The sequence below is a fragment of the Rhyacophila brunnea genome, unplaced genomic scaffold (assembly GCF_057557595.1).
Source record: "Rhyacophila brunnea isolate RB1 unplaced genomic scaffold, BYU_Rbru_1.0 scaffold_14, whole genome shotgun sequence".
Classification (NCBI taxonomy): domain Eukaryota; kingdom Metazoa; phylum Arthropoda; class Insecta; order Trichoptera; family Rhyacophilidae; genus Rhyacophila; species Rhyacophila brunnea.
The window spans coordinates 32,579,880-32,601,993 of record NW_028232796.1 but is presented as its reverse complement, the minus strand read 5'-3'; the positions used below and the strand labels follow the sequence as shown (position 1 = coordinate 32,601,993).

General features: G+C 33.3%; 2 protein-coding genes across 4 annotated transcripts in view; one reads left to right on the top strand and one right to left on the bottom strand.

Annotated features, from left to right (window-relative positions):
* The window catches only part of LOC147075871 (uncharacterized), a 364,751-nt gene that overhangs the window by 22,255 nt on the left and 320,382 nt on the right, over window positions 1–22,114 (top strand). For all 3 annotated transcript variants that reach the window (XM_085942199.1, XM_085942200.1, XM_085942198.1), the window contains exon 2: window positions 11,556–13,702. In XM_085942199.1, the coding sequence (XP_085798325.1) occupies window positions 11,759–13,702 (1,944 nt within the window). In that variant the 5' untranslated portion in view covers window positions 11,556–11,758. The remainder of the gene's footprint in view (window positions 1–11,555; window positions 13,703–22,114) is intronic.
* On the bottom strand, window positions 17,381–21,436 carry LOC147075873 (uncharacterized). The gene is made up of 2 exons (XM_085942338.1): window positions 21,269–21,436; window positions 17,381–18,070 (listed from the first exon to the last, which is right to left on the bottom strand). Exons 1-2 carry the CDS (start codon window positions 21,434–21,436, stop codon window positions 17,381–17,383), a joined length of 858 nt encoding a protein of 285 aa, XP_085798464.1.

Genomic DNA, 22,114 nt, shown 5'->3' with positions numbered 1-22,114 from the left:
GCAATAGAACAAGAAATAATTTATTCCATAACTCTTGTAATTGTATTATAGATAATATTATTTGCAATACGAACCAGTTAATATATTATAGTCTACAGATAATATTCTACCTACATAATTACTTAATCTAGCACTTCAGACTATTCATTTCTGTATAACAATCATCCAGAATTGAGCTCTCTCTCTCTTTTCACTCGTTCACATTCAGCTTCTCTGCGCCCCTGTTGAGGTTATCCACCTATCTTCTCCCGGGGAGGTCCAGGGCTGAGTGCCTCCAGAGGTTCCTTCGTAAACTTCATATCTATTGACTATATTGGGCTTAAATTATTCGCATAGCTCAACATTTGCATGAATGTGCTACCGTTGTTTGACAAAAAATGGCTATTCAACCGATGGAAGGTAAAATGGAGCATTTCCTTATTTTACGTTAATCTCACATGCAACAAAAAGAAGTTAAACCTAGATTACAATGATATGCTGCCAAGAATTTTAATTGCTTAAAGTTTAAGCAATTAAAATTCTTTTAAACTACTTATTTCAATATATAAAATGTTGACGGGTGCCAAAGCAGGTATCCGCAAACTGTCGTTTGAACATATTATCTGAACCTACTGAAACATTTTACAGATTATAATATAAAAATAATTTTCAGTTTTGTTGACTATTTTTGGTTTCATAATTTAATACTTATCCAATTATGATGTGTTTATCAATATTTAAAAAATATAATATTACTTCAAATTGGCAATAAAAACAATTAGTCACGTAAATATTTGGAAATCTGTCATGCTGATTTCGCCAAACAATAGGGAAATAATATTTCGTTCGTTAGCAGGTGCGAATCAAATATGGGGGAAAGCAAATATGGAAACGCTAAATTGTTTGGTTTGAGTCCATGACTGTGCGTAGGCTTATTGAAGATGGAGAATATGATATTATTTAACTACCTGTATCTATTAAAATCCCTAAAAGTATGTGAGATGAATCCTGATAATATAATAATATATGTTAATTATATTGACGAAAAGTGAGTCGTAAAGTTTTAAAATATGTTAACTCACAATTTTTAATAGTTTCGAGGAACAGGGAGAAAACAGGCGTTCTTCTTCCTTCAGCTCTATTAAACAATAGTAAGTAAACACTAAATGGTAGGTACTAGTCGGCAGTGGCGCACCCAGGGGGGGGGGGCAAGGGGCTTTGCCCCCCCCCAAAAACATTGAAATTGAAAGCTAATAGATTAGACAAATAAAAACACTGGCAAAAAATGATTTGAAATTCTCCAGCACCCTCTAGAAAAATTTCTTAGATTTTAATTTCTAACACAAAAATTTCAAAACACTAATGTCGGGTTTTTTTGGAAACTCAATCTCTAATGGAAATGACAAAAAATTCTCGGTGTCCACCCGAATTCCCGAGTGGTGTACACCGAGTGCAATAGACATAAGTCCGATAAACGAGAAATTAGGCTGTGTTCTGTTGGGTAGGTTTGTGTACCTATAAGTTAAATGCAATAATACTTTTTTTTTCCCATTTTCAATTAATATTTTGGAACTTCACTATTAAAAAACCCAAAATCAACGATAAAATTTCGGCGAAAAGTACGACTACACCCACCACCATGGGCTGACAGGGCTACAGCCTGGGAGCCCGGGCTTAAGAGGGCCCGGCGTGGCGGCTCGTCTAATTGTGAGATAATGATAGGTAAGGGGGCCCGCCAAACATTCATGATGTGGGGGCCATGCCCACCACAGTCGGTGGTGGCGTAAATTAAAAAAAAAAACATTTTTATCGGTGGAATTCAGCATACATATTGTGGCTCTAGACCAGTGGTTCTTAACCGGTGCACCGCTGGCTTGTTGCAAGTGCACCGCGAAAATAATGATAAAAGCAGAAAAATCCGCGAAATAGCGAAAACCGAAAAAGTCCTTCGTGAAATTATGAAAGCCGATGAAAGATCTAATGTGATTTCGATGTTGCCGAATCGATCGCACGCGTCTACCGTTGGTCTCACAGGTTTTCGTTTCATAAATGAAAACAAAATAGTGGATCAATATCTATGCTGCAAAGAGCTCACCGAGCGTACGACATGACAAGATGTTTTTGATTCTATTTCTTCATATTTAGAACAATCTAAAATATCATGGAGGAATTTGTATGGATGGTGCTCCGTCAATGTTAGGCTCATTTAAAGGATTTGTTACCCTCGCAAAGACAAGAAACCCCAACATTATATCTACGCACTGTTTTATTTACACGGGGAATCTATAGTTTCGAAAACATTACCGCAGTGCTAAAACCTGTACTAGACGAATATGGTAAATTTCATCAAATCCAGACCTTTAAAAACAAGCATTTTTTAAAAAAACTTTGCATTTATTTTCTATGGAAGCTAAGTACGAATGTTTGCTTTTTCACACTGAAGTGAGGTGGTTACAGTGGCGCACCCAGGGGGGAGGGGGTAAGGGGCCCTGACACCCCCCAAACATGAAAATTATCAGAATGATTTTAACCATTGAAATTGGAAGCCAATAAACCTTTGGGCTTAGACAAATAAAAACACTGGCAAAAAATGATTTGTAATTCTCCAGCACCCTTTTTAGAACAATTTCTTAGATTTTATTTTCTAACACAAAAATTTCGAAACACTAATGTCAGGTTTTTTAGAAACCCAATCCCTAATGGAACTATCAAAAAATCCTCAGTGTCCACCCGAATTCCGGAGTGGTGTAGGTCATGGCTGGGGAGGGCTGACAGGGCTCTAGCCTGGGGTCCCGGGATGTGGGGGGCCCGGCGTGTCGGGTTATTGAGATAAGTGAGATAAACACACATCATAAATTAGCTTTAATAGTAAAAAAAGTCGCCTGCGGCGCTATTATGCAGTTCAATTCAATTACTTATATAATTGTGCAATATATTTTTTGATTATTATGTGTCGATACTCGACAGCTCCATTATTAAAGTGGATGTATTGAAAATCGCCAATAATTCACTGTGTAAGTACCCTTAATTTGAACTAAAACACAATTTGAAAAACGTTAATGTATTGTTTCACACTGCCTTTAATCTTAGCAGTAGGTAGAGGGCCCGCCAAATATCCTAGCCTGAGGGCCCGTTTCAGGATGTGGGGACCATGGTGCAGGTACACCGAGTGCAATAGACAACGAGAAATTAGGCCGTGAAGAAGAAAAAGAGCCTATGGGACTAATTTACATTATCCTCCTTGGGCCCCCCCAAATATTAAATCCTGGGTGCGCCACTGCTAGTCGGTTATCCTGGATACAGCGGCAAACACATTTTGAAAATAGCCGATAAACTGGATTATTTGTTAGGATAACCTAACTTAACTTAACCCAACCTAACGTAATTTAACCCAACCTAAACTAACCCAAACTAACAAATAATCCAGTATATCGGCTATTTTCAAAATGTGTTTGCCGCTGTATCCAGGATAAACGTATAGAACCTACTAAATTATTGTCCAACTTCAAGTAAGCTGTGATCTAGTCTGCAATAGCAAATCTGGCAGTGATTTGTCAGGGTGTTTCCCAACCTTTTTACTGATACGGACCTATAAATCGCAGATCGCTAACTGAGAAATAAACATTATTTAAATTGTATAGACATAATAAAATGTCTGAATCCGAATTCCAAAAAACATTATAATATGAATAGAGTCCCTATAAGTAAATAAATTGTTAATAATATATCTTATGGAATTTTGAAAAAACTAATGTATAGGTAAATCGTTTTACAGTGGCACCATGGGTACGGCAAATGCGGCTTGCAGTTGTAGTGATATTGTTTGCTAGCATTGAAACAGGCATTGTCGCAAGCAATTCAATACACGCGCGAATCGCCTATGGTGCCACTGTAGAATGATTTACCTATACCTACCTACAGTTTTTAAAAGAATACTGTGAAATTTGTAGCTGTATATTTCCTCGAATAGTTGGTAACCGTGGCTTCAGTATTGTTTCGAAAAGACTAAGTGCTGCATTTACATCTATCTGGTTTTTCTGTTTCATTTTTATGACAGACTAGAAAAAAAAATTGAATGGGTGCTTAATTTTTTTGAATGACAATTTGCTTGGAATTTTGCTATTATTTGCAGGACGGTGGTTGGGAAAGATTCTATCACATCTATCAATAATTGGTCTTCTTTTGGGCACTAATTTCACTCATTGTCAAATACTCTCCTACGTTGCAAAGAGAACTACGCCTCAGTTTAAAGCACGAGGATTCACATCTTTTCTCTCTCACACACACACTCATGCAGTAGGCCGTGAGTGATGCAATATGAATCAGGTAATGCGGCAAGGTCACGCAGACTTTATCATACATAGCTATATTGAAAACAATTTATATGAAAGCTGATTAGGAAAATAAAAATATGCATGGTTATTGCTCTCCTATCAAAATTTTAATGAAATTATACTATAAAATAACTTAATGTACATGCGTTTTACATGTTCATGACTCAATCGTCAATCATCGCATTCCCCAATCGAATCGTTGCACATGCCTGTTGTGATTGAAAAGCAGCTATTACAAATGTCATCTAAGAGTATTGTAATACCGTTCGCATGCTACTTACTTCTCGCGAGTTACATCACCGTACCCTGTTGCTTTCACAGACACCTGTCCGGCAACCTGTTGCACCCACAAATGTGCGGTGTACGCGGCAGCGATTTTGTCTGCGCGAATTGTTATTTTAGTTTATTTGTAAGTCATTGTTGCGAAAAAATAAAAAAATATCGAATACAAGTTTCAATGATAAAGAGCAGCTATAAAATTCTTTCCGCTGTGTTTGAAAAATTAGCTTCAATTTAATTGTATGTGTGTCCGTGTGAGTGGTGTTAATTAAAGGAAATTAGCAACATTCTGCCGCGCATATGATAGATAACTAGGCATATCCTAATGTATGCGGTTATGACTCAACACCAATAGATGGTATCACCATAATAAAAAATATAATAAACGTGGTAAAATAAATTAAATAACCATAATATTATATTATATATTTTGTAAGGGCTACTTTCCGATATGTTTATATCTTTATAATAATATTATTATGCAACCATTCCAAATTCAAAACGTATTATTTTAATATCCACTCATCTATGCAAAATTAAAAAAAAAGACAAAATAATTACAAGATAAAAAGATTTTTTTATATACAACGTTTTTAAATTTTCTGTTAAATTATATGCTCAAACTTGTACTTGATATGTATATAAAAAATAAACAAAAAATAGAGAATACTGAAATGTCATTTTGAAATTTCATTTTGATTTCCATAAACGCACGCATATATTATTAATAATTTAGTTGCTAGGACCACCCCTTAGCAAACAATAATAGTCTTTTACTTTTTACGGATTTTTCTGCAATAACTTTCCATACAAAACAAAATTAACTGAAAATGAATTCAATTCTGCTTAAAGATGGCTAAAAAGCACTAATTTTATTGAGACTCATAAAAATACAACGTTTAATATCTTACAACGTTTTTAAATTTTCTGTTGAATCATATAAACTTGACTTGACTAGCTTAAACGATCAAACAAATTTGTATTTGATAGAAATAATACTGAAATGTCATTTTCACATGTCATATTGATTTCCATAGTAACGCACGTATATATTAATAATTTAGTTACTGGGACCCCAGACCCCTAGCAACCAATAATGGTGTCGAAATAACTTTTCATACAAAACAGAATTAACTGAAAATGAATTCAATTCTACTTAAAGATGGCTAAAAGTATTAAAAAAATGCATTGGCATCGTGTTCTGATATATTCTAAAAGTTTCAAATGTCTAACTAGTCGCAAAGTTAGTTAAAAATCGATTGCAATATTTGTACCGGACAAAGAACCACCGGACAAACAAGAATACGAGCTAATAAAAACGTTGTCAAAAGTGATAAATACTGTCACTTGCCTACTATTCACCGTGGCTCCCACAGGGGGGGCTGATTGGGCTCTAGCCGGGGGGCCTGGAATCTGGGGGGGGGGGGGGGCGGCGTGACGGGTCGGCCTGATAAGTGAGATAAACATTCATCACAATTTTTTTTATAATGAGAAATAAGTCGCTTACTTGACCAGTTGGTATTAACATTTAAAAATATCTCGTACTGTGATACATTTTTTTATTATTGAATGATGATAATTGACAACTCCATAATTCAAGTGAATTTATTCAACAATTCAAAATAATAGCTAAAAATACACAGAATACCCTTAATTTGACCTGAAACACCATTAGGAAAACGCTTATGTAGAGCACCCCACGGTCTTTAGGCCTAGCGATGGGTAGGGCGGCTCGTCAAAGAACCTGGTCTGGCGGCCCGCTTCGGGATGTGGGGACCATGCTATTCACACATTTTATAGAAGATTAAAAAAAACAAACGAATATTTATTCCATCTTTTGTCGCTTGCAGACAAACTATGTTTATATTATGACAATGTTATTATCTAATGTTAAAAAGTGTCAAAAAAAGGTCAAAGTGAATATTTTAAAATGTATTTCCACAGCTGTTTATGATAAATTTTTATTCATTTTTTTTCGGAGCTTAGTTAGTTAATGTTTAACAGATACCTATATTATATTATTCTGCTTTTATATATCTAATAATAAAACAAAAATTTAAAATTTCCACTGTACCAATTTTATTTCTCACTACCGAATAGTAAATCTCACACCACACCACACTTGCTCCCACGGGAGTATTACCGGTCAACTAGTAATATTATTATTTTGATAAGAGCATTACAAACATAATCGAAAACACTTACTTGAAGTATAATAATTACGACAACATGAATATGATTGTCTATATCTATTATATTATTATGTAGTATTACAAATTTAAATTTCGAATACTTACCTAAGAATATTGTTAGGTAGGTAGGTATGTGTGACAGACAATTTTATATTATTATGTATACAAGACTATTTTGCATTCTAGAAACACTCGCTATTTTTTTTTGGTGTCATCTCAAAACACATTACTCATATTATTATGAATGGCAGTACTGTCTGGTTTTGAAAATGGAAGATGATTCAATCTATGAGAATAGAATTTGGCGTGCATTTATGAATTAATTGTTTAATTAACAAGTTACTTTTATTAGACTAACAGCTGCTTGGTACAGCTACCTATGTGAGCAAATGCGGTGTGGTGTGGGATTTGCTATTTGGTAGGTAGTGAATTACTTATGTAAAAGTGGAATATTATATCACCATCAATAGGTAGGTACTTTTCACAACACATGCAAGCAATAGCCACCTAATAGCAAATTCTACATTCATTTGTTTTAAAAATCGTATGTCATTAAGTATTCAATAGAACTAAGTATTTCAGAATTTGAATTTGACTTTGTATTGTATTTGAATTTGTATTTATTGTATGACCTATTTCAGTGAAAAACATTGAAATGTCTTTAACGATGTGACTATATTTAGTTTCAACCCTAATATATATATATATTTTTTTACTGTATTAGCTAGCTGCTAGATAATAATTATAATGCAGAGAATGTACATATTATATAAACACCCAATTACCACGAACATGAAAAATAAACTATTTAAGTCAGAAATTGACATTTATTTTCAGTGCCTATTGTTTGGCAAATCATCATGGAAAGATACGCAGTTATAAAAATTGTTAAAATTTATTACAACGACAATGAATCTATTTAAGCTAACTTTCGGGCATTACGTGAAATTTGTGGTCAAAATAATCGACCTACAGAGCTTACTATTCGTAATTTAATTGGAAAATTCGAAACTTCGAATGTCGAATCGTTGTTTGTGATGTTAAAAATGCAACCAGTCAAAAACGTAAACATACTGCTGAAAGTGTCGATGTTGTGAATCAAAGTGTAGATGAAAACCCATTGCAATCAATAACACGTCGTTCTCAAGTACTTGGACTTTCTTATGGCACTAAATGTAATATTCTTCATAAATATTTGCATTTGAAGGCGTATAAATTACACTTAATACAAGAACTTAAAGCAAATAACCATTTGCTACGTCAAAATTTTGCTGATTGGGTTTTAGAGCAACTTGAAACAGACCCATTATTTCATGAAAAAATCATCTTCAGCGATGAAGTTCATTTTTGTTTAAATGGCTTGGTAAATAAGCACAATTGTCGCATTTGGAGTAATGAAAATCCACATGCTATTCTTTAAACATAAAAATTACCAGTTTGTTGTGGTTTATGGTCTAGAGTTGTAATCTATGGAAAATGCTACATATTCATGGTTACTGATGTTTTTTGACATGAATGATTGGATTTGGATGATTTTGATTGCGACGATAAGTGGTTCCAATAAGATAGTGCAGCATGCTATATACAGTGCATGACACAATCAATTTATTGAGAAAAGTTCTGTATATCTCTTATTTAATAACACTATATCGATTAAATTTTCTAAAATTGGTTTGATGCCAAAGGAAATAAAGTTTCACATCAAAATAAATTGAATAAAATTAATGTGTTATTGAAAGTTAAAGCTAACATTGTACATATTTTAAAAGCTTCTCATATGTTTAGTCTGGATTTTATTTATCCGAAATGTATTTATATTATCAAAGATATAAGTATTAAAAAATCTGACTCATGATACATTTATGCTGAAAAATAAATATTAAAGATATGACTGAAATTTATTAGAGAAACCATTTTAAAAGGCGATTATTTTTGTTTGAAGTTATTTTAACATGCGCCGTCAAATTTATAGTTTCGTGTTGTACCTACATAAGTATTTATTCTACATAGATAATAAATTATTTTTATAATCATCCTTGTTCAGGTATCTTTATTCAGATTTTTACAAAGTTGAGTCGCAGATATAAATTGTGGCCGGAGTTGTCGTCAACATTCTAATGTAACCAATCTTTACTTACACTAAAATTCTCCGCATAAGTAACTCATCGGTTAGTTATATAGCTAAGTAGTTTTCGTAATAAATTTGTGTACGTCCAACACAATATAGCCAAAGTAAGTAATATTATGTACCTATAATATGGCTTGAATTTGTTCCTTCAAATGCATGACATAGCTAGTAAATTTAAGTGTCCATCGAGGATAATTTCTGTATTGTTATTGTTGAAACGCAGTTGGTCGGTCGACTCCAAATCAAAGCAATCTAACTTATTCATTTTATCAAATAGTTGCATGTGCTTTTATTTAAAAAATGGCGATCTCAAATAACGGTCAAAAATATGTGTAGAGGTTTTACTCAAATCTGCAACTGGCACGATATTATCTATGCTCATGTTTAGAGCATGGACAATGGCGAGTCGGAAATGACAGTTTCCGACTCGCCGACCTAGAGACCTTGAATCTATATTATATAGGTTACCAGGGCGCTCAGCCCTTTTCCAATTTATCAAGTTTAAAGAATCATGTTAAAACTGTACACGTAAAACACAGTTTAATATAACTTCATGCTATCTGCCGTGTAATAACCACTAATGTATTTGTGCATTATAAACGATACAAATACCAACTCGTGTTTTCCTTCAACTCTGCTCATACAATATCACATGTCACAACAAAAGCAACCATCTTAATATAAAATAATAAAGGGGGTAGTTAAAACGATAATATTAACGAAATTAATAACAACTACACCCCTTATTGTATGAAATTTATGCAATACATAAATTAAAAATAAAGATTTTTCTCTCTACTTGAATTGTGTTATTATAAGTTTTTGACGATTCTATTTTTTATTTTATTTATTTTACATCATCTCATGGATAAGTAGTCGACTGTCTGTTTTCTGTAGCCGTGGTTCGTCGTTTCAAATCCCGCATCTGACAAATTCACATGTTGTTTTCTAATGTGTAATTAAATTCACAGATCGTGCCAAATTGTAAGACTATTGTAACCTGTAAAATAAAACGGTTAAAGAATTTCTTCAACAGGCAACACAGATCCATTACGGATTGTAGAGATAGTGAATTTTTTTATATCCTATCGAACATTACCCAACCAAAATAAATATGACCTGTAATAATTAATAGTTATAAATAGTAAATGTAACCTTTAATAATATCGGTACAAACGCCAGAATACGTTGTTTGAAGACTAATATTTTCAGGGGTCGGGAAAATAAATTTATTCATATTTAAAAATAAAGTAATCATTAAATTCCTTGATAACATACACAAACCTTTTTTTTTATAATGCACGGTGTCAGTCTACTGCCACTTGACGAATGTCTGTACTCAGTATGTTCTTCCGGAAGCTGTTAATCACATCCAATCAGCATGTCGGCACCATATCGAAGCTATAAACGGCATATATATTTATACAATTTTACGTGTTGGATGTTTAATTCATCCAGTTCACAGTATGATTGATTATACACAATCATAGTTTATACCCGCTTTTAAAATCTATAAGGTGTGGCAATGAATCGGGCGGTCAAAATCGATTATAATGTTAATTACATGTTATATATCATTATGCTCTTGAACCATCTGCAATGGTTTGAAGATCAATGAATGAAAAAGTAAGTACTTTAATGCCCCTTTTGGTTAAACAAGCAAATAATCTCACATATCTCCGAATCTACGGCTACTTCTTTGAGTGTGTATCTTGATTTCCTGGTAAGCAACCAACAAAAGTGTAATTATTTGTGAACAAATAAAACAGAGTACCATAGCAGAAAATGAGTGCTATAGTGCGAAAACATCTTCTTTTCTACGCGTTAAAACTGTGAACTAACATGCTCCGCCCATTTTTAACCGCACATCCATTATAAACTAACAAGCTTCTACCATTTAGTCGCCAACAGCGCTTCTTTAAGTAGCCAAGAAGATGTTTTCGCACAGTAATTTGGTTCATAAAATTCTTGCCTGATATACAATACTTTGGTCTGATATATATATTCCATATTGAAGTATTGAATGGGGTGAGGTGGTGCGTAGAATATATTATGGCCCTATATTAGAAGGGAATGAATACCATATAGGCGTATACGATATCATCTGGAGCTATCTATAATCTCTTCTAAGAAGAGCCCATATGCCCAGCGTAGGTCAAAATGAATTTTTTATGGTATTTTCAGAGCATATCCCTGGACATTCCTTAAGCGTTGTAGATAATCTATTTATATAATTTTGAAGCCTTATTATCCTTTATATTTATTTTAAACACTTGATGACTGCATAAAGTATTTTTATTACATAACGTAGTATTCTTTTAAACCTCTCGATCTAATGTTTTAGAATATTCACTAGTTTATTTACTTGTATCATTATCATAAGTTATGTATGTATGGGTTACCTACCCCACGTTTATATCAATTGTACCAATTGCGGAGTTTTAATATTGATTTAAATATAAATTTTATCAACATTTTATTAAATAACTTTTATTCTTATTATTTGGTGCGAAATAAATTTTCATATCCCTTAATCCACTGTAAAAAAATTGAATCGTGAGAATTAGCAGATTTCTCTGCATATTATGTTTCTGTGTTATAGCTATGTTTAATTAATTGTATGTTATTTTTGATTTGTTACAGAGCTGCCGACACTGAAAAATAGGAAAATCGGACAAAACCACTTGCGAGTGGTGAAATTAAATAAAAATCGATCGATTCGATTCGAAAAATTGTTAATTATCAGCAGTGAGAAGCAAGTATTTCTGTATTATAGCGTCGAAAAGTAGACCATTGACCGCGGACCATTGAGACTGAAATTATACCATCAAACGAAATAAATAGTTATGGAGATGGCTGCGGCCAACGTAACGACCTCCAACAATGAAGTGCAGACAGAAGTCATCGATCCAGAGGGATCTAGACCCGCGTCGCCAAAAGCTCCCGTACGAAAACATAGAGCTAAACTTGAATGTGTTGAGTTAGCAAAAAAAAGTGACGTGTCTCCAAATAAAAGTGACAATTTACAAACGGTGATTATAATTTCGCGAGTGATTACTGATAACTCCAGAGTAACTGCTGAAATGTCAACAGTAAAACCTGAAAGCTCTCCAGAAACTGCAGAAGCTCCTAAAGTAGAAACACACGCCGCTGTGATTCAAGAGTCTACGCCAGTTATTATTATTGAAGATTTCTCAGTTAATACTGACCAAAAACAAGCAGAGCCAGATGACGACAGAGGCAAAGAAGACACTAAGGAAATTATACCAGTAAAAGTTGATGAAATAAAAACTACATCTCCAAAACTACCACAAAAAACTAAAACTATCCAACCAGATGAAGTTAAAATCACGCCACCAAAAGTAAAAGATGGAAAGAGTCAGGTGAAGGTAATTAATGCTGCAGTTAAAGTATTTAATAAATTAATGCCATCTAAAAAGTCAACTAAGATTAAGCCACATGCAAGTAATGAAAATATAGCTGATACTAAAATTAGTGATGATAAAGAAGTTAATTTAAATGATGAAAAAATAAATGAAGAAATTAAAGCAGATAAAGCAAAGCAAATTGGTTCTGATGAAGTAATCAAAGTTAATGGAGATGTTATATCAGAAGAGTTAAATGGAATTAGTTATTCTGAAGAAATCAAATCTATCGAAGAAATTAAAACTATTGAGCCAACTCAAATTAATTCCGACATAGTTGGTGAAGTACGTGAAGAAATAAAAATACAAGATTTAAGTCAAATAAGTTCTGATGCAAATATTAAAGTCAATGACGAAATTAAAGTAAATGAATCAACGCCGGTTATTAATTCTCAAACAGAAATCAAAATAAATGGAGAAATTAAAGAAAGTACAGAAGTTAATGCTCACGATTTAACCATAATTTGTTCTGATATAGAAATAAAAGTTACAGAAGAAAATAAGACACAGGATTCAATTACAATTAGTCCTGAAACAGAAATTAAAAAAATCGAAGCTAATAACTCAAACCAAATAAGTTGTGAATCGGAAATTACAACAAATGAAGAAATCAAAGCTGAAGCTTCAATAAGTTCTGATATAGAAATCAAAGCAGTTGTAGAAAAGATTAATAATGAAAAAGAAAATGAACAGAATAAAGCTGACGAACTAAATTGTAATAAAGATGTTAAACTTAAAAATGAAACTCTTCAGACTAAAATTCCTCAAGTTAAATCAAAAATAAGTCAACAGGTAAAAACCAATGACACTAAAGTTGAATCAAAAGATATAAGCACCTCCAAAAAAGGACCATCAGTATTTAATCGTTTGGCAAAAGTAGTAGATGATGTAAAAAAACAATATACAAAAGAAGATACTCAGCCATCAAAAATAGCTTCATTAAGTCAAAAGAAGAAATCAGTTGAAGAAAGTAAATCACAGCAAGTGGTGGTAAAAGATGACAAAGTGGCAACTGGGGCTAACAAAATTAATCACCCAAAGGTGGAAAGTGATGCTACACTTGTAAAGAAGTTAAGAATATCAACAGAACAGTTGAACCAGGAGAATGCGTCGCTGAAGAAGGTCCTAGAAAGTGAGCGGAGCGCTTTCAGGGAGCATAAGGCACTGCACGAGGCGGAGATGCGCAAGGAGAGGGCCGAGGCAAAACGGCGGGAAGGTGCCCTCGAGGGACAGTTGAGGTCTGCCTTAAAAGGTTTGCCTCCGCCGTCCCATGGTGATGGATCAGCGCAAGCTGACGCCGCCAAGCTTGTTTCAGCTTTGCAAGCCGTCAAATCTGCGAACAAAAATCTACAAGATAAATTGCAGGTGAGGTTTTTATTGATATACTATACATTATTGTACTCGTAGTTAAACTGGAAAAATATGAGACACCCCTAGAGAACGTACAAGTTAATTAATTTCAGTTATGGATATAGTAGCTTAATCGACAAGATAGTTAAGTAAGTGAGATCAAAACCCAATCGGTATACTTATCTTTTTCTGTGTATGTTTCTATTAAGGCTATACTTCAGCTGAGGCATGGTCTAAAAAGATCGTGACTAGGCGATGCGCGGATTGTGCAAATGACGCGAGCCGAACGAAATATAATTTGTCATAAAAATTCAACATGCATCCATTTAATGCTATGTTTATTATTATATTCGTAATAATAATAGTATATTCATTGACATGTTTTCTTTTTCAAGTACATGCGGAACGTTTTTAGTAATCTTTACACGATTTAAGAATATATTCCTCCGACGCCATCACAAAACAAATTGACATGCGAACAGGTCGACTATCGCTCTCTGACTGGCGACGACTGCGAAATTTCGTTCCACATGCTGTTGAAAATTATTTCCCGTTTCACTTATGTACGCTCTTAACTGTGGGTATTGATAGATATTGAATATTATATTCACCGAATGGCAACACCCGAAATGCCAAAGCCAATCAATAATATTGATTGCGTATTCATTGTATACAATGTATTGAATCTAATAATAATTAAATCTTGTCTTGCCGACCGTCTGGCCTGATTGTCGGCTTCATAAAAATGACAAATGTCAGACAGACTGACGCGAAATAGATAAGTAATATTATTCTTGCCCGACCCGTCTTGATGATTATAGTCAATGACTACCGTAAAAGTGTCACTGTTATCGTATATCACACTGTCTTTGACGTTTGCATTTAATAGTACAGACTTACAAACTTATCTGAAGAATGGGATGGGGGAGCCACTTTTGAAAACTACCCAATCAAGATTCGTAACTGGACAAAATCTGACATTTTCAAAATGGCGTCGTATGGTAGTTCGTAGTTCTATTTTTGGCCATTCTATAGATAAGTTTGTAGGTCTGTAGCTCTAGCGATGTTCTTTATTTGAATAAATAAAACAATCGAAAACAATAATTTACTCCTAATTATTAAACTAATATTTATTTTATTCCACGAATACACAATAAATGTAATAATTACAAGATAAAAAGAACTTTTTATATACCTACCACGTTTTTAAATTTTCTGTTCAATCATATAAACTTGACAATTCTGTGTATTAATAATTTAGGACAAATAAGGCAATTATTGTCAACAAATCATTTTTTTGCTATTTTGCAACAAAAAAACAAATATAGAATACTGAAATGGCATTTTGATTTCCATAATAACGCATGTACATATTAATAATTTAGTTGCTAGGACCACCCCCTTAGCAACCAATAATAGTGGATTAGATTACGGATTTCTTCCGAAATAACTTTTCATACAAAAACAGAATTAACTGAAAATGAATTCAATTCTACTTAAAGATGGCTAAGAGTATTAAAAGAATGCATTGGCATCGTGTTCTGACATATTCTAAAAGTTTCAAATGTCTAACTAGTCGGGAAGTTAGTAAAAAATCGATTGCAAGATTTGTACTGGACAAACAACCACCGGACAAACAAGAATACGAGCTAATAAAAACGTTGTAAAATGTCACATTCGTTCTTGATCATACATACTCGTACTTTGAACTCAGAGTAAAAAGTATTACTTATCTCAAATTCTGTTGATATTTATTTTTATTTTATTTATTTAAAAAGACACATTGAGCACATAACAAATTATTAAATCAAGACGTTAAGTATCTTTTGTGATTTCGAATCGAAGCATATTGACTCCTAAACGGCGTCAGTGTCATTCTAAATTTAACTGCGAGTGCGAAAGCATTCGGCATGTGCGAAAGATTTGTTAGAGTACGATTAAAAGTTAGGTTAGATTAGGTTAGGTTAGTTGTGAAGTTACTAATCGATGTTTGGCTTACCCGTGATAAGCTAAATGGTGCGGTGTGTTTTGATTAGATGATTAACCATGCGCCCTTTTATAAATACGGTTCTGTATTGAAAATAATATTAGTAACCGATCTGAAAAAAAGCCGGAATAATGCTTTAAAGCATGGGTGGCCAACCTTTTCAGCAGCCGGGCCAGATTCTAAATATGAGATTTCTTACCGGGCCGCACAACCGATTTTTTATTATACGAAACAAAAAAGAAATATATTTTATATATATATTAATAAAATAAAACAAAAATGACAATCAAACATATTTATTAGATTAGACTTTTTTAATTTAAAAAAATAAACAAAACAATATAAAAATAATGAATTTTAGTGAGAAGTTTGATTTTGTGTGGCAGAACTAAGTGCATCGATATCGAGTGAGGTTGTTCATACACACAAACAGTTTTCCAAATGCACATCAGTGATTCGTGTTCTCACTCGGGATTTGATATGCTTCATCTGACTAAACAGCTGTTCACACGTGTAAGTGTTTCCAAATCGCGAAGTCATCATTAGAGCATGTTTGTAAACTTAATAAACTAAATTTTAATAATAAATATGACCATAAAATATAATGTAATATCAACGTAAATGTTGACATAAATATGTAACAAATTAACACTTTTTTTTACAATTTTAAGTTTATCTTTGACTTTATTGCTAGGTACCTCGGGTGGCATAAGCATCGCCCTTAAAAACGCTCCGTGAAAATCTATTTAAATGTGACTGTCATGCATGTACAACTAGAACAACTGATGCTTGGCGTGAAAGCAGCTGCTTTCTCTTTTATCCTGATTTTTTTCTGGATTTCTCAGATTATTTAAAATCACTTTAAATTCATGCATTTATTTATCGTTTTATGACATTGACAGAATATAAGAGATCGGATGACTTGACTGGCAAACGCACCCAAAAACATAAATAAATTATTTGTGACAAACCATTTAAACCAAATGCTTGTCCATATTATTACAATGACCATGTGGCCGACTCAAGTACAATATTGTGCAATGAAGAATAGCCAATATTCTCTTGTAAAAAACGCAAATTTATTATATAAAATTGATTTCATTCTTTCGCGTGCAAGCAGAATTACCGTAGGTTTGCCACCACTGTTAGACAATAATTATTTTGATATAGACAACTCATAGTCATTAATAAACAGAATTCCGATAGGCTATACCAAAATATACTACCCTTTGACGCAGGGGTTTGAATGAGTGAGTGTCCTACGAAAATGAACCATTCATTATATACGTGCAATAATGTGAGTTGCAATATTCAAATATACCAATATCGAATGAGCGTCAGTGCATAAACTGAGAGCAGTTGTCAGAACTCTTGACACGTGTTTAAGTTTATTCCATATTCTTCCACACTAGAGATCGGTTGCCTGTTACTCCACACCCGTTAGATATTTCACTTCCCATTTTTTTTGAGTTCCCTGCAGTGCTCGAATTAGGCAATTTTACGAACCGGAGCGCTCGATAATTTTTCGAAAATATTAACACTTACTTAATCTACTTATCTAATTTTATGTATATTTTACAAACAATAAGTGTGTTAGATTTTGGTTATTAAATTATTTGTCAGATGTTCAAATTATTTTTTCCCACGGGACGGAGCGATAATTTTGAGGATTCCACGAACCGGAACGGCGCTCCGGTGCGCTCCTGTTAATTTCGAACCCTTTTTCCCTGAGACAACTGTTCAGCCATTTTACATAATTTCTTTTGCATATATTTTCGTAACGGCATTCTGATATAATTATAAAATACTTCAATAGTGAAAACAATTAAACTTATCAGTAGACCAGCCGACCACATAACAAACACTGAAGTCAAATCAGACATTCCGAATGGTGCGTTGTTTTTCTTCATCTTGGCAATGTAGAATGTTTTCTTCTTCTTCCAAATTAGAATGAACGATATCATTTCCTTCCAATATGATGGAAAACCTGCTTCCCAATACCGAATCCTTGTACGGTCTAACCGTTTAAGATACGGCGAACCAAACGCTACTGTCAAAACAGAAAAGCAAGGAACCGGACAGTCAAGACCAGTGTGGTAAAATGGTCTTTTGTTTTTGAATAAGACGGGTATTCTTGTGATGAACTTCGAGTCTTCCTGTCTCAGCAGATATGCGTATGTAGTGTGTTGTTCGAAAATCTCATCCACTATTGCGTCGGTTCTCCTGGTTAGTATCCTTCCTGATAGTTTTTGACGGATTTCAGGGTCTAGATTCGTGTAGAATATGTCATAGTTTCTGGGCTCCAAGAGGATTTTTTCGTCACCGTCGGCCACGTCGCCTACTCCGTCAATTTCTGGCAAGTATCGGGTTGTTAGCATTGAGCTCGTGAAACCAGCCTGTGGAGAATGAGACCAAACATATTTTTTTAGTACTCCACTAAATACACTACTTATTAAAAAAAAACAGCAGTTTATTTAATTGAACATACCGATGCTCTAATGTCAATACCCCGTATCTGAGCTATATAATGAAAATGACTATTTGATTTTCCTACTACAAACAACAAAAATACTCCCCATGGACTGCGAAATTTCCATATCTGTAGTTATTTTAACAAAAATGGTACAGCCATTTTAGTAATTTCCCGTATCTTGCATAACTAAACCTGTAATAACCCGTAACATGCTTCTAAGCTGTCAAGCGTGTTGCATGACTTGTGCTGAATTCAGCTTCAAAATGTCACCTTGGAATTGTGTAAAAGGTAAAACAGTAAGTAATAATTATAACAAATTTGAATATTTATCTTTATATAATATGTTACATTTTATTGGATGTTATCATTACATATTATATTAGGCGTTATTGTGCTTTACTTTACCACTTTTTACGTTACGCGTTATATTGGCATGCTATGTAGTTACAACATGTGTGAACTATTAACAGTCAGATACGGGATATTAAATATTTAGTTTTTTTAGCTTCCTGAACAATTTGTAAAAAATCACTTACGGCATATTAATATTAGGCCATCGATACACAATTAAAAAACATCTCATGCATATTATACCCACTAGAAAAATATCAATTTTGAACCAATAACCGCTGGATTCGCGTCAGTGTGCTTTTCCAATTAAGCTACGAGTATCCTACTTAATTACGACAATTTTAACTATAGCTAAACAAATTAAGCATGGACTTGTGCAAAAGCACACTTACATTCGTGCGTATATAGTAGCTGTGTTTGTGTGTGAAAAGTCTGTTTTACACGATATAATAGTATATTATTACATTACAATTTACAGTTTTATAATGAATACCCCATCTCGATATCTCTCGGGGTATAACAAAAAACCTTTACAAAGACAAGCACGAAATATTATTGATTTTAGTGTGACCGAATATTTAAAACTGATGAAAAACAGTACAATTTAAAATATAATGTTGTTAAATCGGCAAACGAAGTAACTGGCGTACCTACTAGCACCATTCAGCGAGTAATGCGGGAAGGCGGGAAGGAATCGATGGATATGACGTAACATATAAAAATCGCGAGCACGATATAAAAATTGAAGAGTCTTACAGGGCGAGTGATTTAGGAAAAGACATACATATGGAAAACTCGATAATAAACATTTTTGCAGAGTCGGACGACAGCGATAATTATTATTTTAAGAAGAAACAGTGAATCAGATGAGATGTCGTAGTAATGAGCAATTTTTAAAGTAATTTTAACGATTTTCCACGTGTAATACGGGCTGCCGTTTTCATAACTAACCGAAAACTTTCAAACCCATCCGAACTCCAAAAACGTCATGCTTATGTAAAGTTGTCTAGTTATAGTAGTTCTTATATGAAATGTTTATCAAACTGCGTTAAATAATGCTGGCTGTCGGTTTTGGTATAATATATTAAAATTAATTAAACTCTATTTACATATTATTATAATAAACAAATATGTGTAAATATTAATGCTTTACATTCGTTTTTAAATTTAATACAAATTAATTAGAAAGTTATTGGCAATGTTATTAATTTATCAAATTGCTGTATTTATTATTAAATCTAGATAGGTACAGCGCTCGAAATGGACCGGAACGCACCGGAGCGCAGCTCCTGTTCGTGTATTCCTCGAGATTATCGCTCCGTCTCGTGGAAAAATGAAAAATTGCATCATTTACATATTTAAATATAATTTTTAAAGTTTATACGAAACTGAAAACTTAACTCAATTTTCACCTACCTTTCCGACAACATTATGCCCAAATATTGCATGCCACAAAGTCCCATCAAACCGTCTAATCTTGGAAGGTATATAACAAAAAATTTACTAAGTACATACAATCTTTTTAAATAATCTTACATAAATATTTTAATATTTTCGGAAAATTATCGAGCGCTTCGGATCGTAAAATTGCCCATTTCGAACGCTGGATAGGTAATAAGTATTTTATGGGGTTTGATTACTTTATTGTGTTTATAACTGCAGTCAATTGCGAAGGCGAAAAAAATCTATTGAGTTTAGAAAATGCCTACCATTAGAATCTTTTACAAGCACTTTAGATTCATTTTACTAATTATTTTACACATTTTACATTCCATTAATTATTCACGATTTTACGTTCATTAAAATTTAATTGTAAATATTTTCAATACAGATATAGGGAGATATCTATATATAAATCATTGATGATTTATCGTAATTTCTATGAATTTGTTTGTCGAGATTCGAGAATCTAGATCTGATTTAAGACAGTGCTCGAAATGGACTAGAACTCACCGGATCACAGCTCCGGTTCGTAAAATCCTCGAAACTACCGCACCGTCTCGTGGATGGCGCTCCAGTTTGGAAATTATTACAATGACATTATTATTAATTATCATTGCAATAATTTACATTTTTAATAAAGTTTAATAAGAAATATGGCATTTCCTATACACATATTTTTACAAACAACAATAAGATTTTGTGTTGTTTTGTTAAAAAGTTTTTATGCAATCTTAAATGTTTCTTCTTGAGTTTTGTACCATTCCATAGGATTTTGGGTTTAGTATTCCAGGATTCGTCTTCCGACACCTCCAATATCTGTAGATATTGTATGATATTACTAATTATTTAACATATTAAATGATACAATATTAAGAACAAAGCAGTGAAGTCTCGCAGCGGTAAACAAGCCATGCATTGCTTATGCGGCAGATAAAGTAACGAAAAATAATAATACCATTCTTGACAGCATATTTCATAAAAAAAAGTTTCTGCCCAAATCGTAGTGTGTATTAAGGTATCTAAAGACTGTTATTTCATTTTTCCGTCTATGGTAATTAAGTTGGTATAATATAACAAAATAACTGGCACACTAATACTCTCTTTAAAATTATCGAGCGCTCCGGTTCATAAACTTTTCTATCACGAGCTCTGATTTAGATGTTCAGGTCTCGATACTTTTAAAAACACACACAAGTATGTTATAATAATATATAATGGGTTGGTACTTAGTGGCAACGTTTTATTTTAAAACGATTCAAATGGAATATTAATTATAAGACTTAAATCAATTGAAAGATAAAAGTTGTAAGTATTAAAATATATTTACATCTAATACTCCGTTGACGACAAGCATGTAGAGAAGCACCGTTGCCATAAAACACCTCCATGCACTCCCACCCGAGACATGAAGCGGCTGCCTTATACTATTGGCATAAACCTCCATAAATATGATCGAAAAACTTTTCATCTCTGTGGACTTGTCTTCAGGAAACATTTTGAATTCAGCTTTATGTATACAATACGACACACTCGTCATAAAAAATATTCCGAAAACCATGAAATAAACTAGCGTTGGATCCATCGACGACATAAATGTTGCCAGTTCTATGTCTCTTTTCGCCTTTGGCACCATAAAACATAGATCGTTTCTATTAAGCGGATATCCGGTTTCTAGATAATTCTCGAAGTTTCCCGTCAATATTCTAGAATTGAATGCAATATCTGCTTGTCCGAATGCGATCTTTGCTATATCGCCTGTCAGTGTACCGTTGTTGTAGATTTTACTATTCATATCATCCGTGTTTGTGACGACGTCAAGGGTTGCGTTTATTGTTTTTGCAAATTGCTTTGCGAATATTACATCCAATACGTCAACATTTGTCTCGTTTAATCGAGTGGATAATAGTGATGATATCAGATCAAAATGCAATGTTGCCTTCAAGCTGTGTCCATATAAATTAGCTGTCTTATCATAAAACACTTTCTTCGGATCATATCTTAATAAATCTTGAGTATAATCTCCTAGAAATGGATTAAATGTATACACAGATAAATGTTTATCCCAAAACATTATTATTACATTCAACATTCCATCTTTCCATAACATTTTAAAACATTCTTCGATAGTTTTAATCGCAAGCTGCGTATTCAATACTAATTTTTTCACGATAAT

Bases quoted from the DNA above. Each gene is read 5' to 3' on its own strand.
- LOC147075873 (XM_085942338.1), bottom strand. From the start codon at position 21,436: ATGTTTCCTGAAGACAAGTCCACAGAGATGAAAAGTTTTTCGATCATA. The intron at 18,071-21,268 runs GTAAATATATTT...CATTCTCCACAG, and splicing joins TCGTCAACGGAGTATTAGAT to GCTGGTTTCACGAGCTCAAT.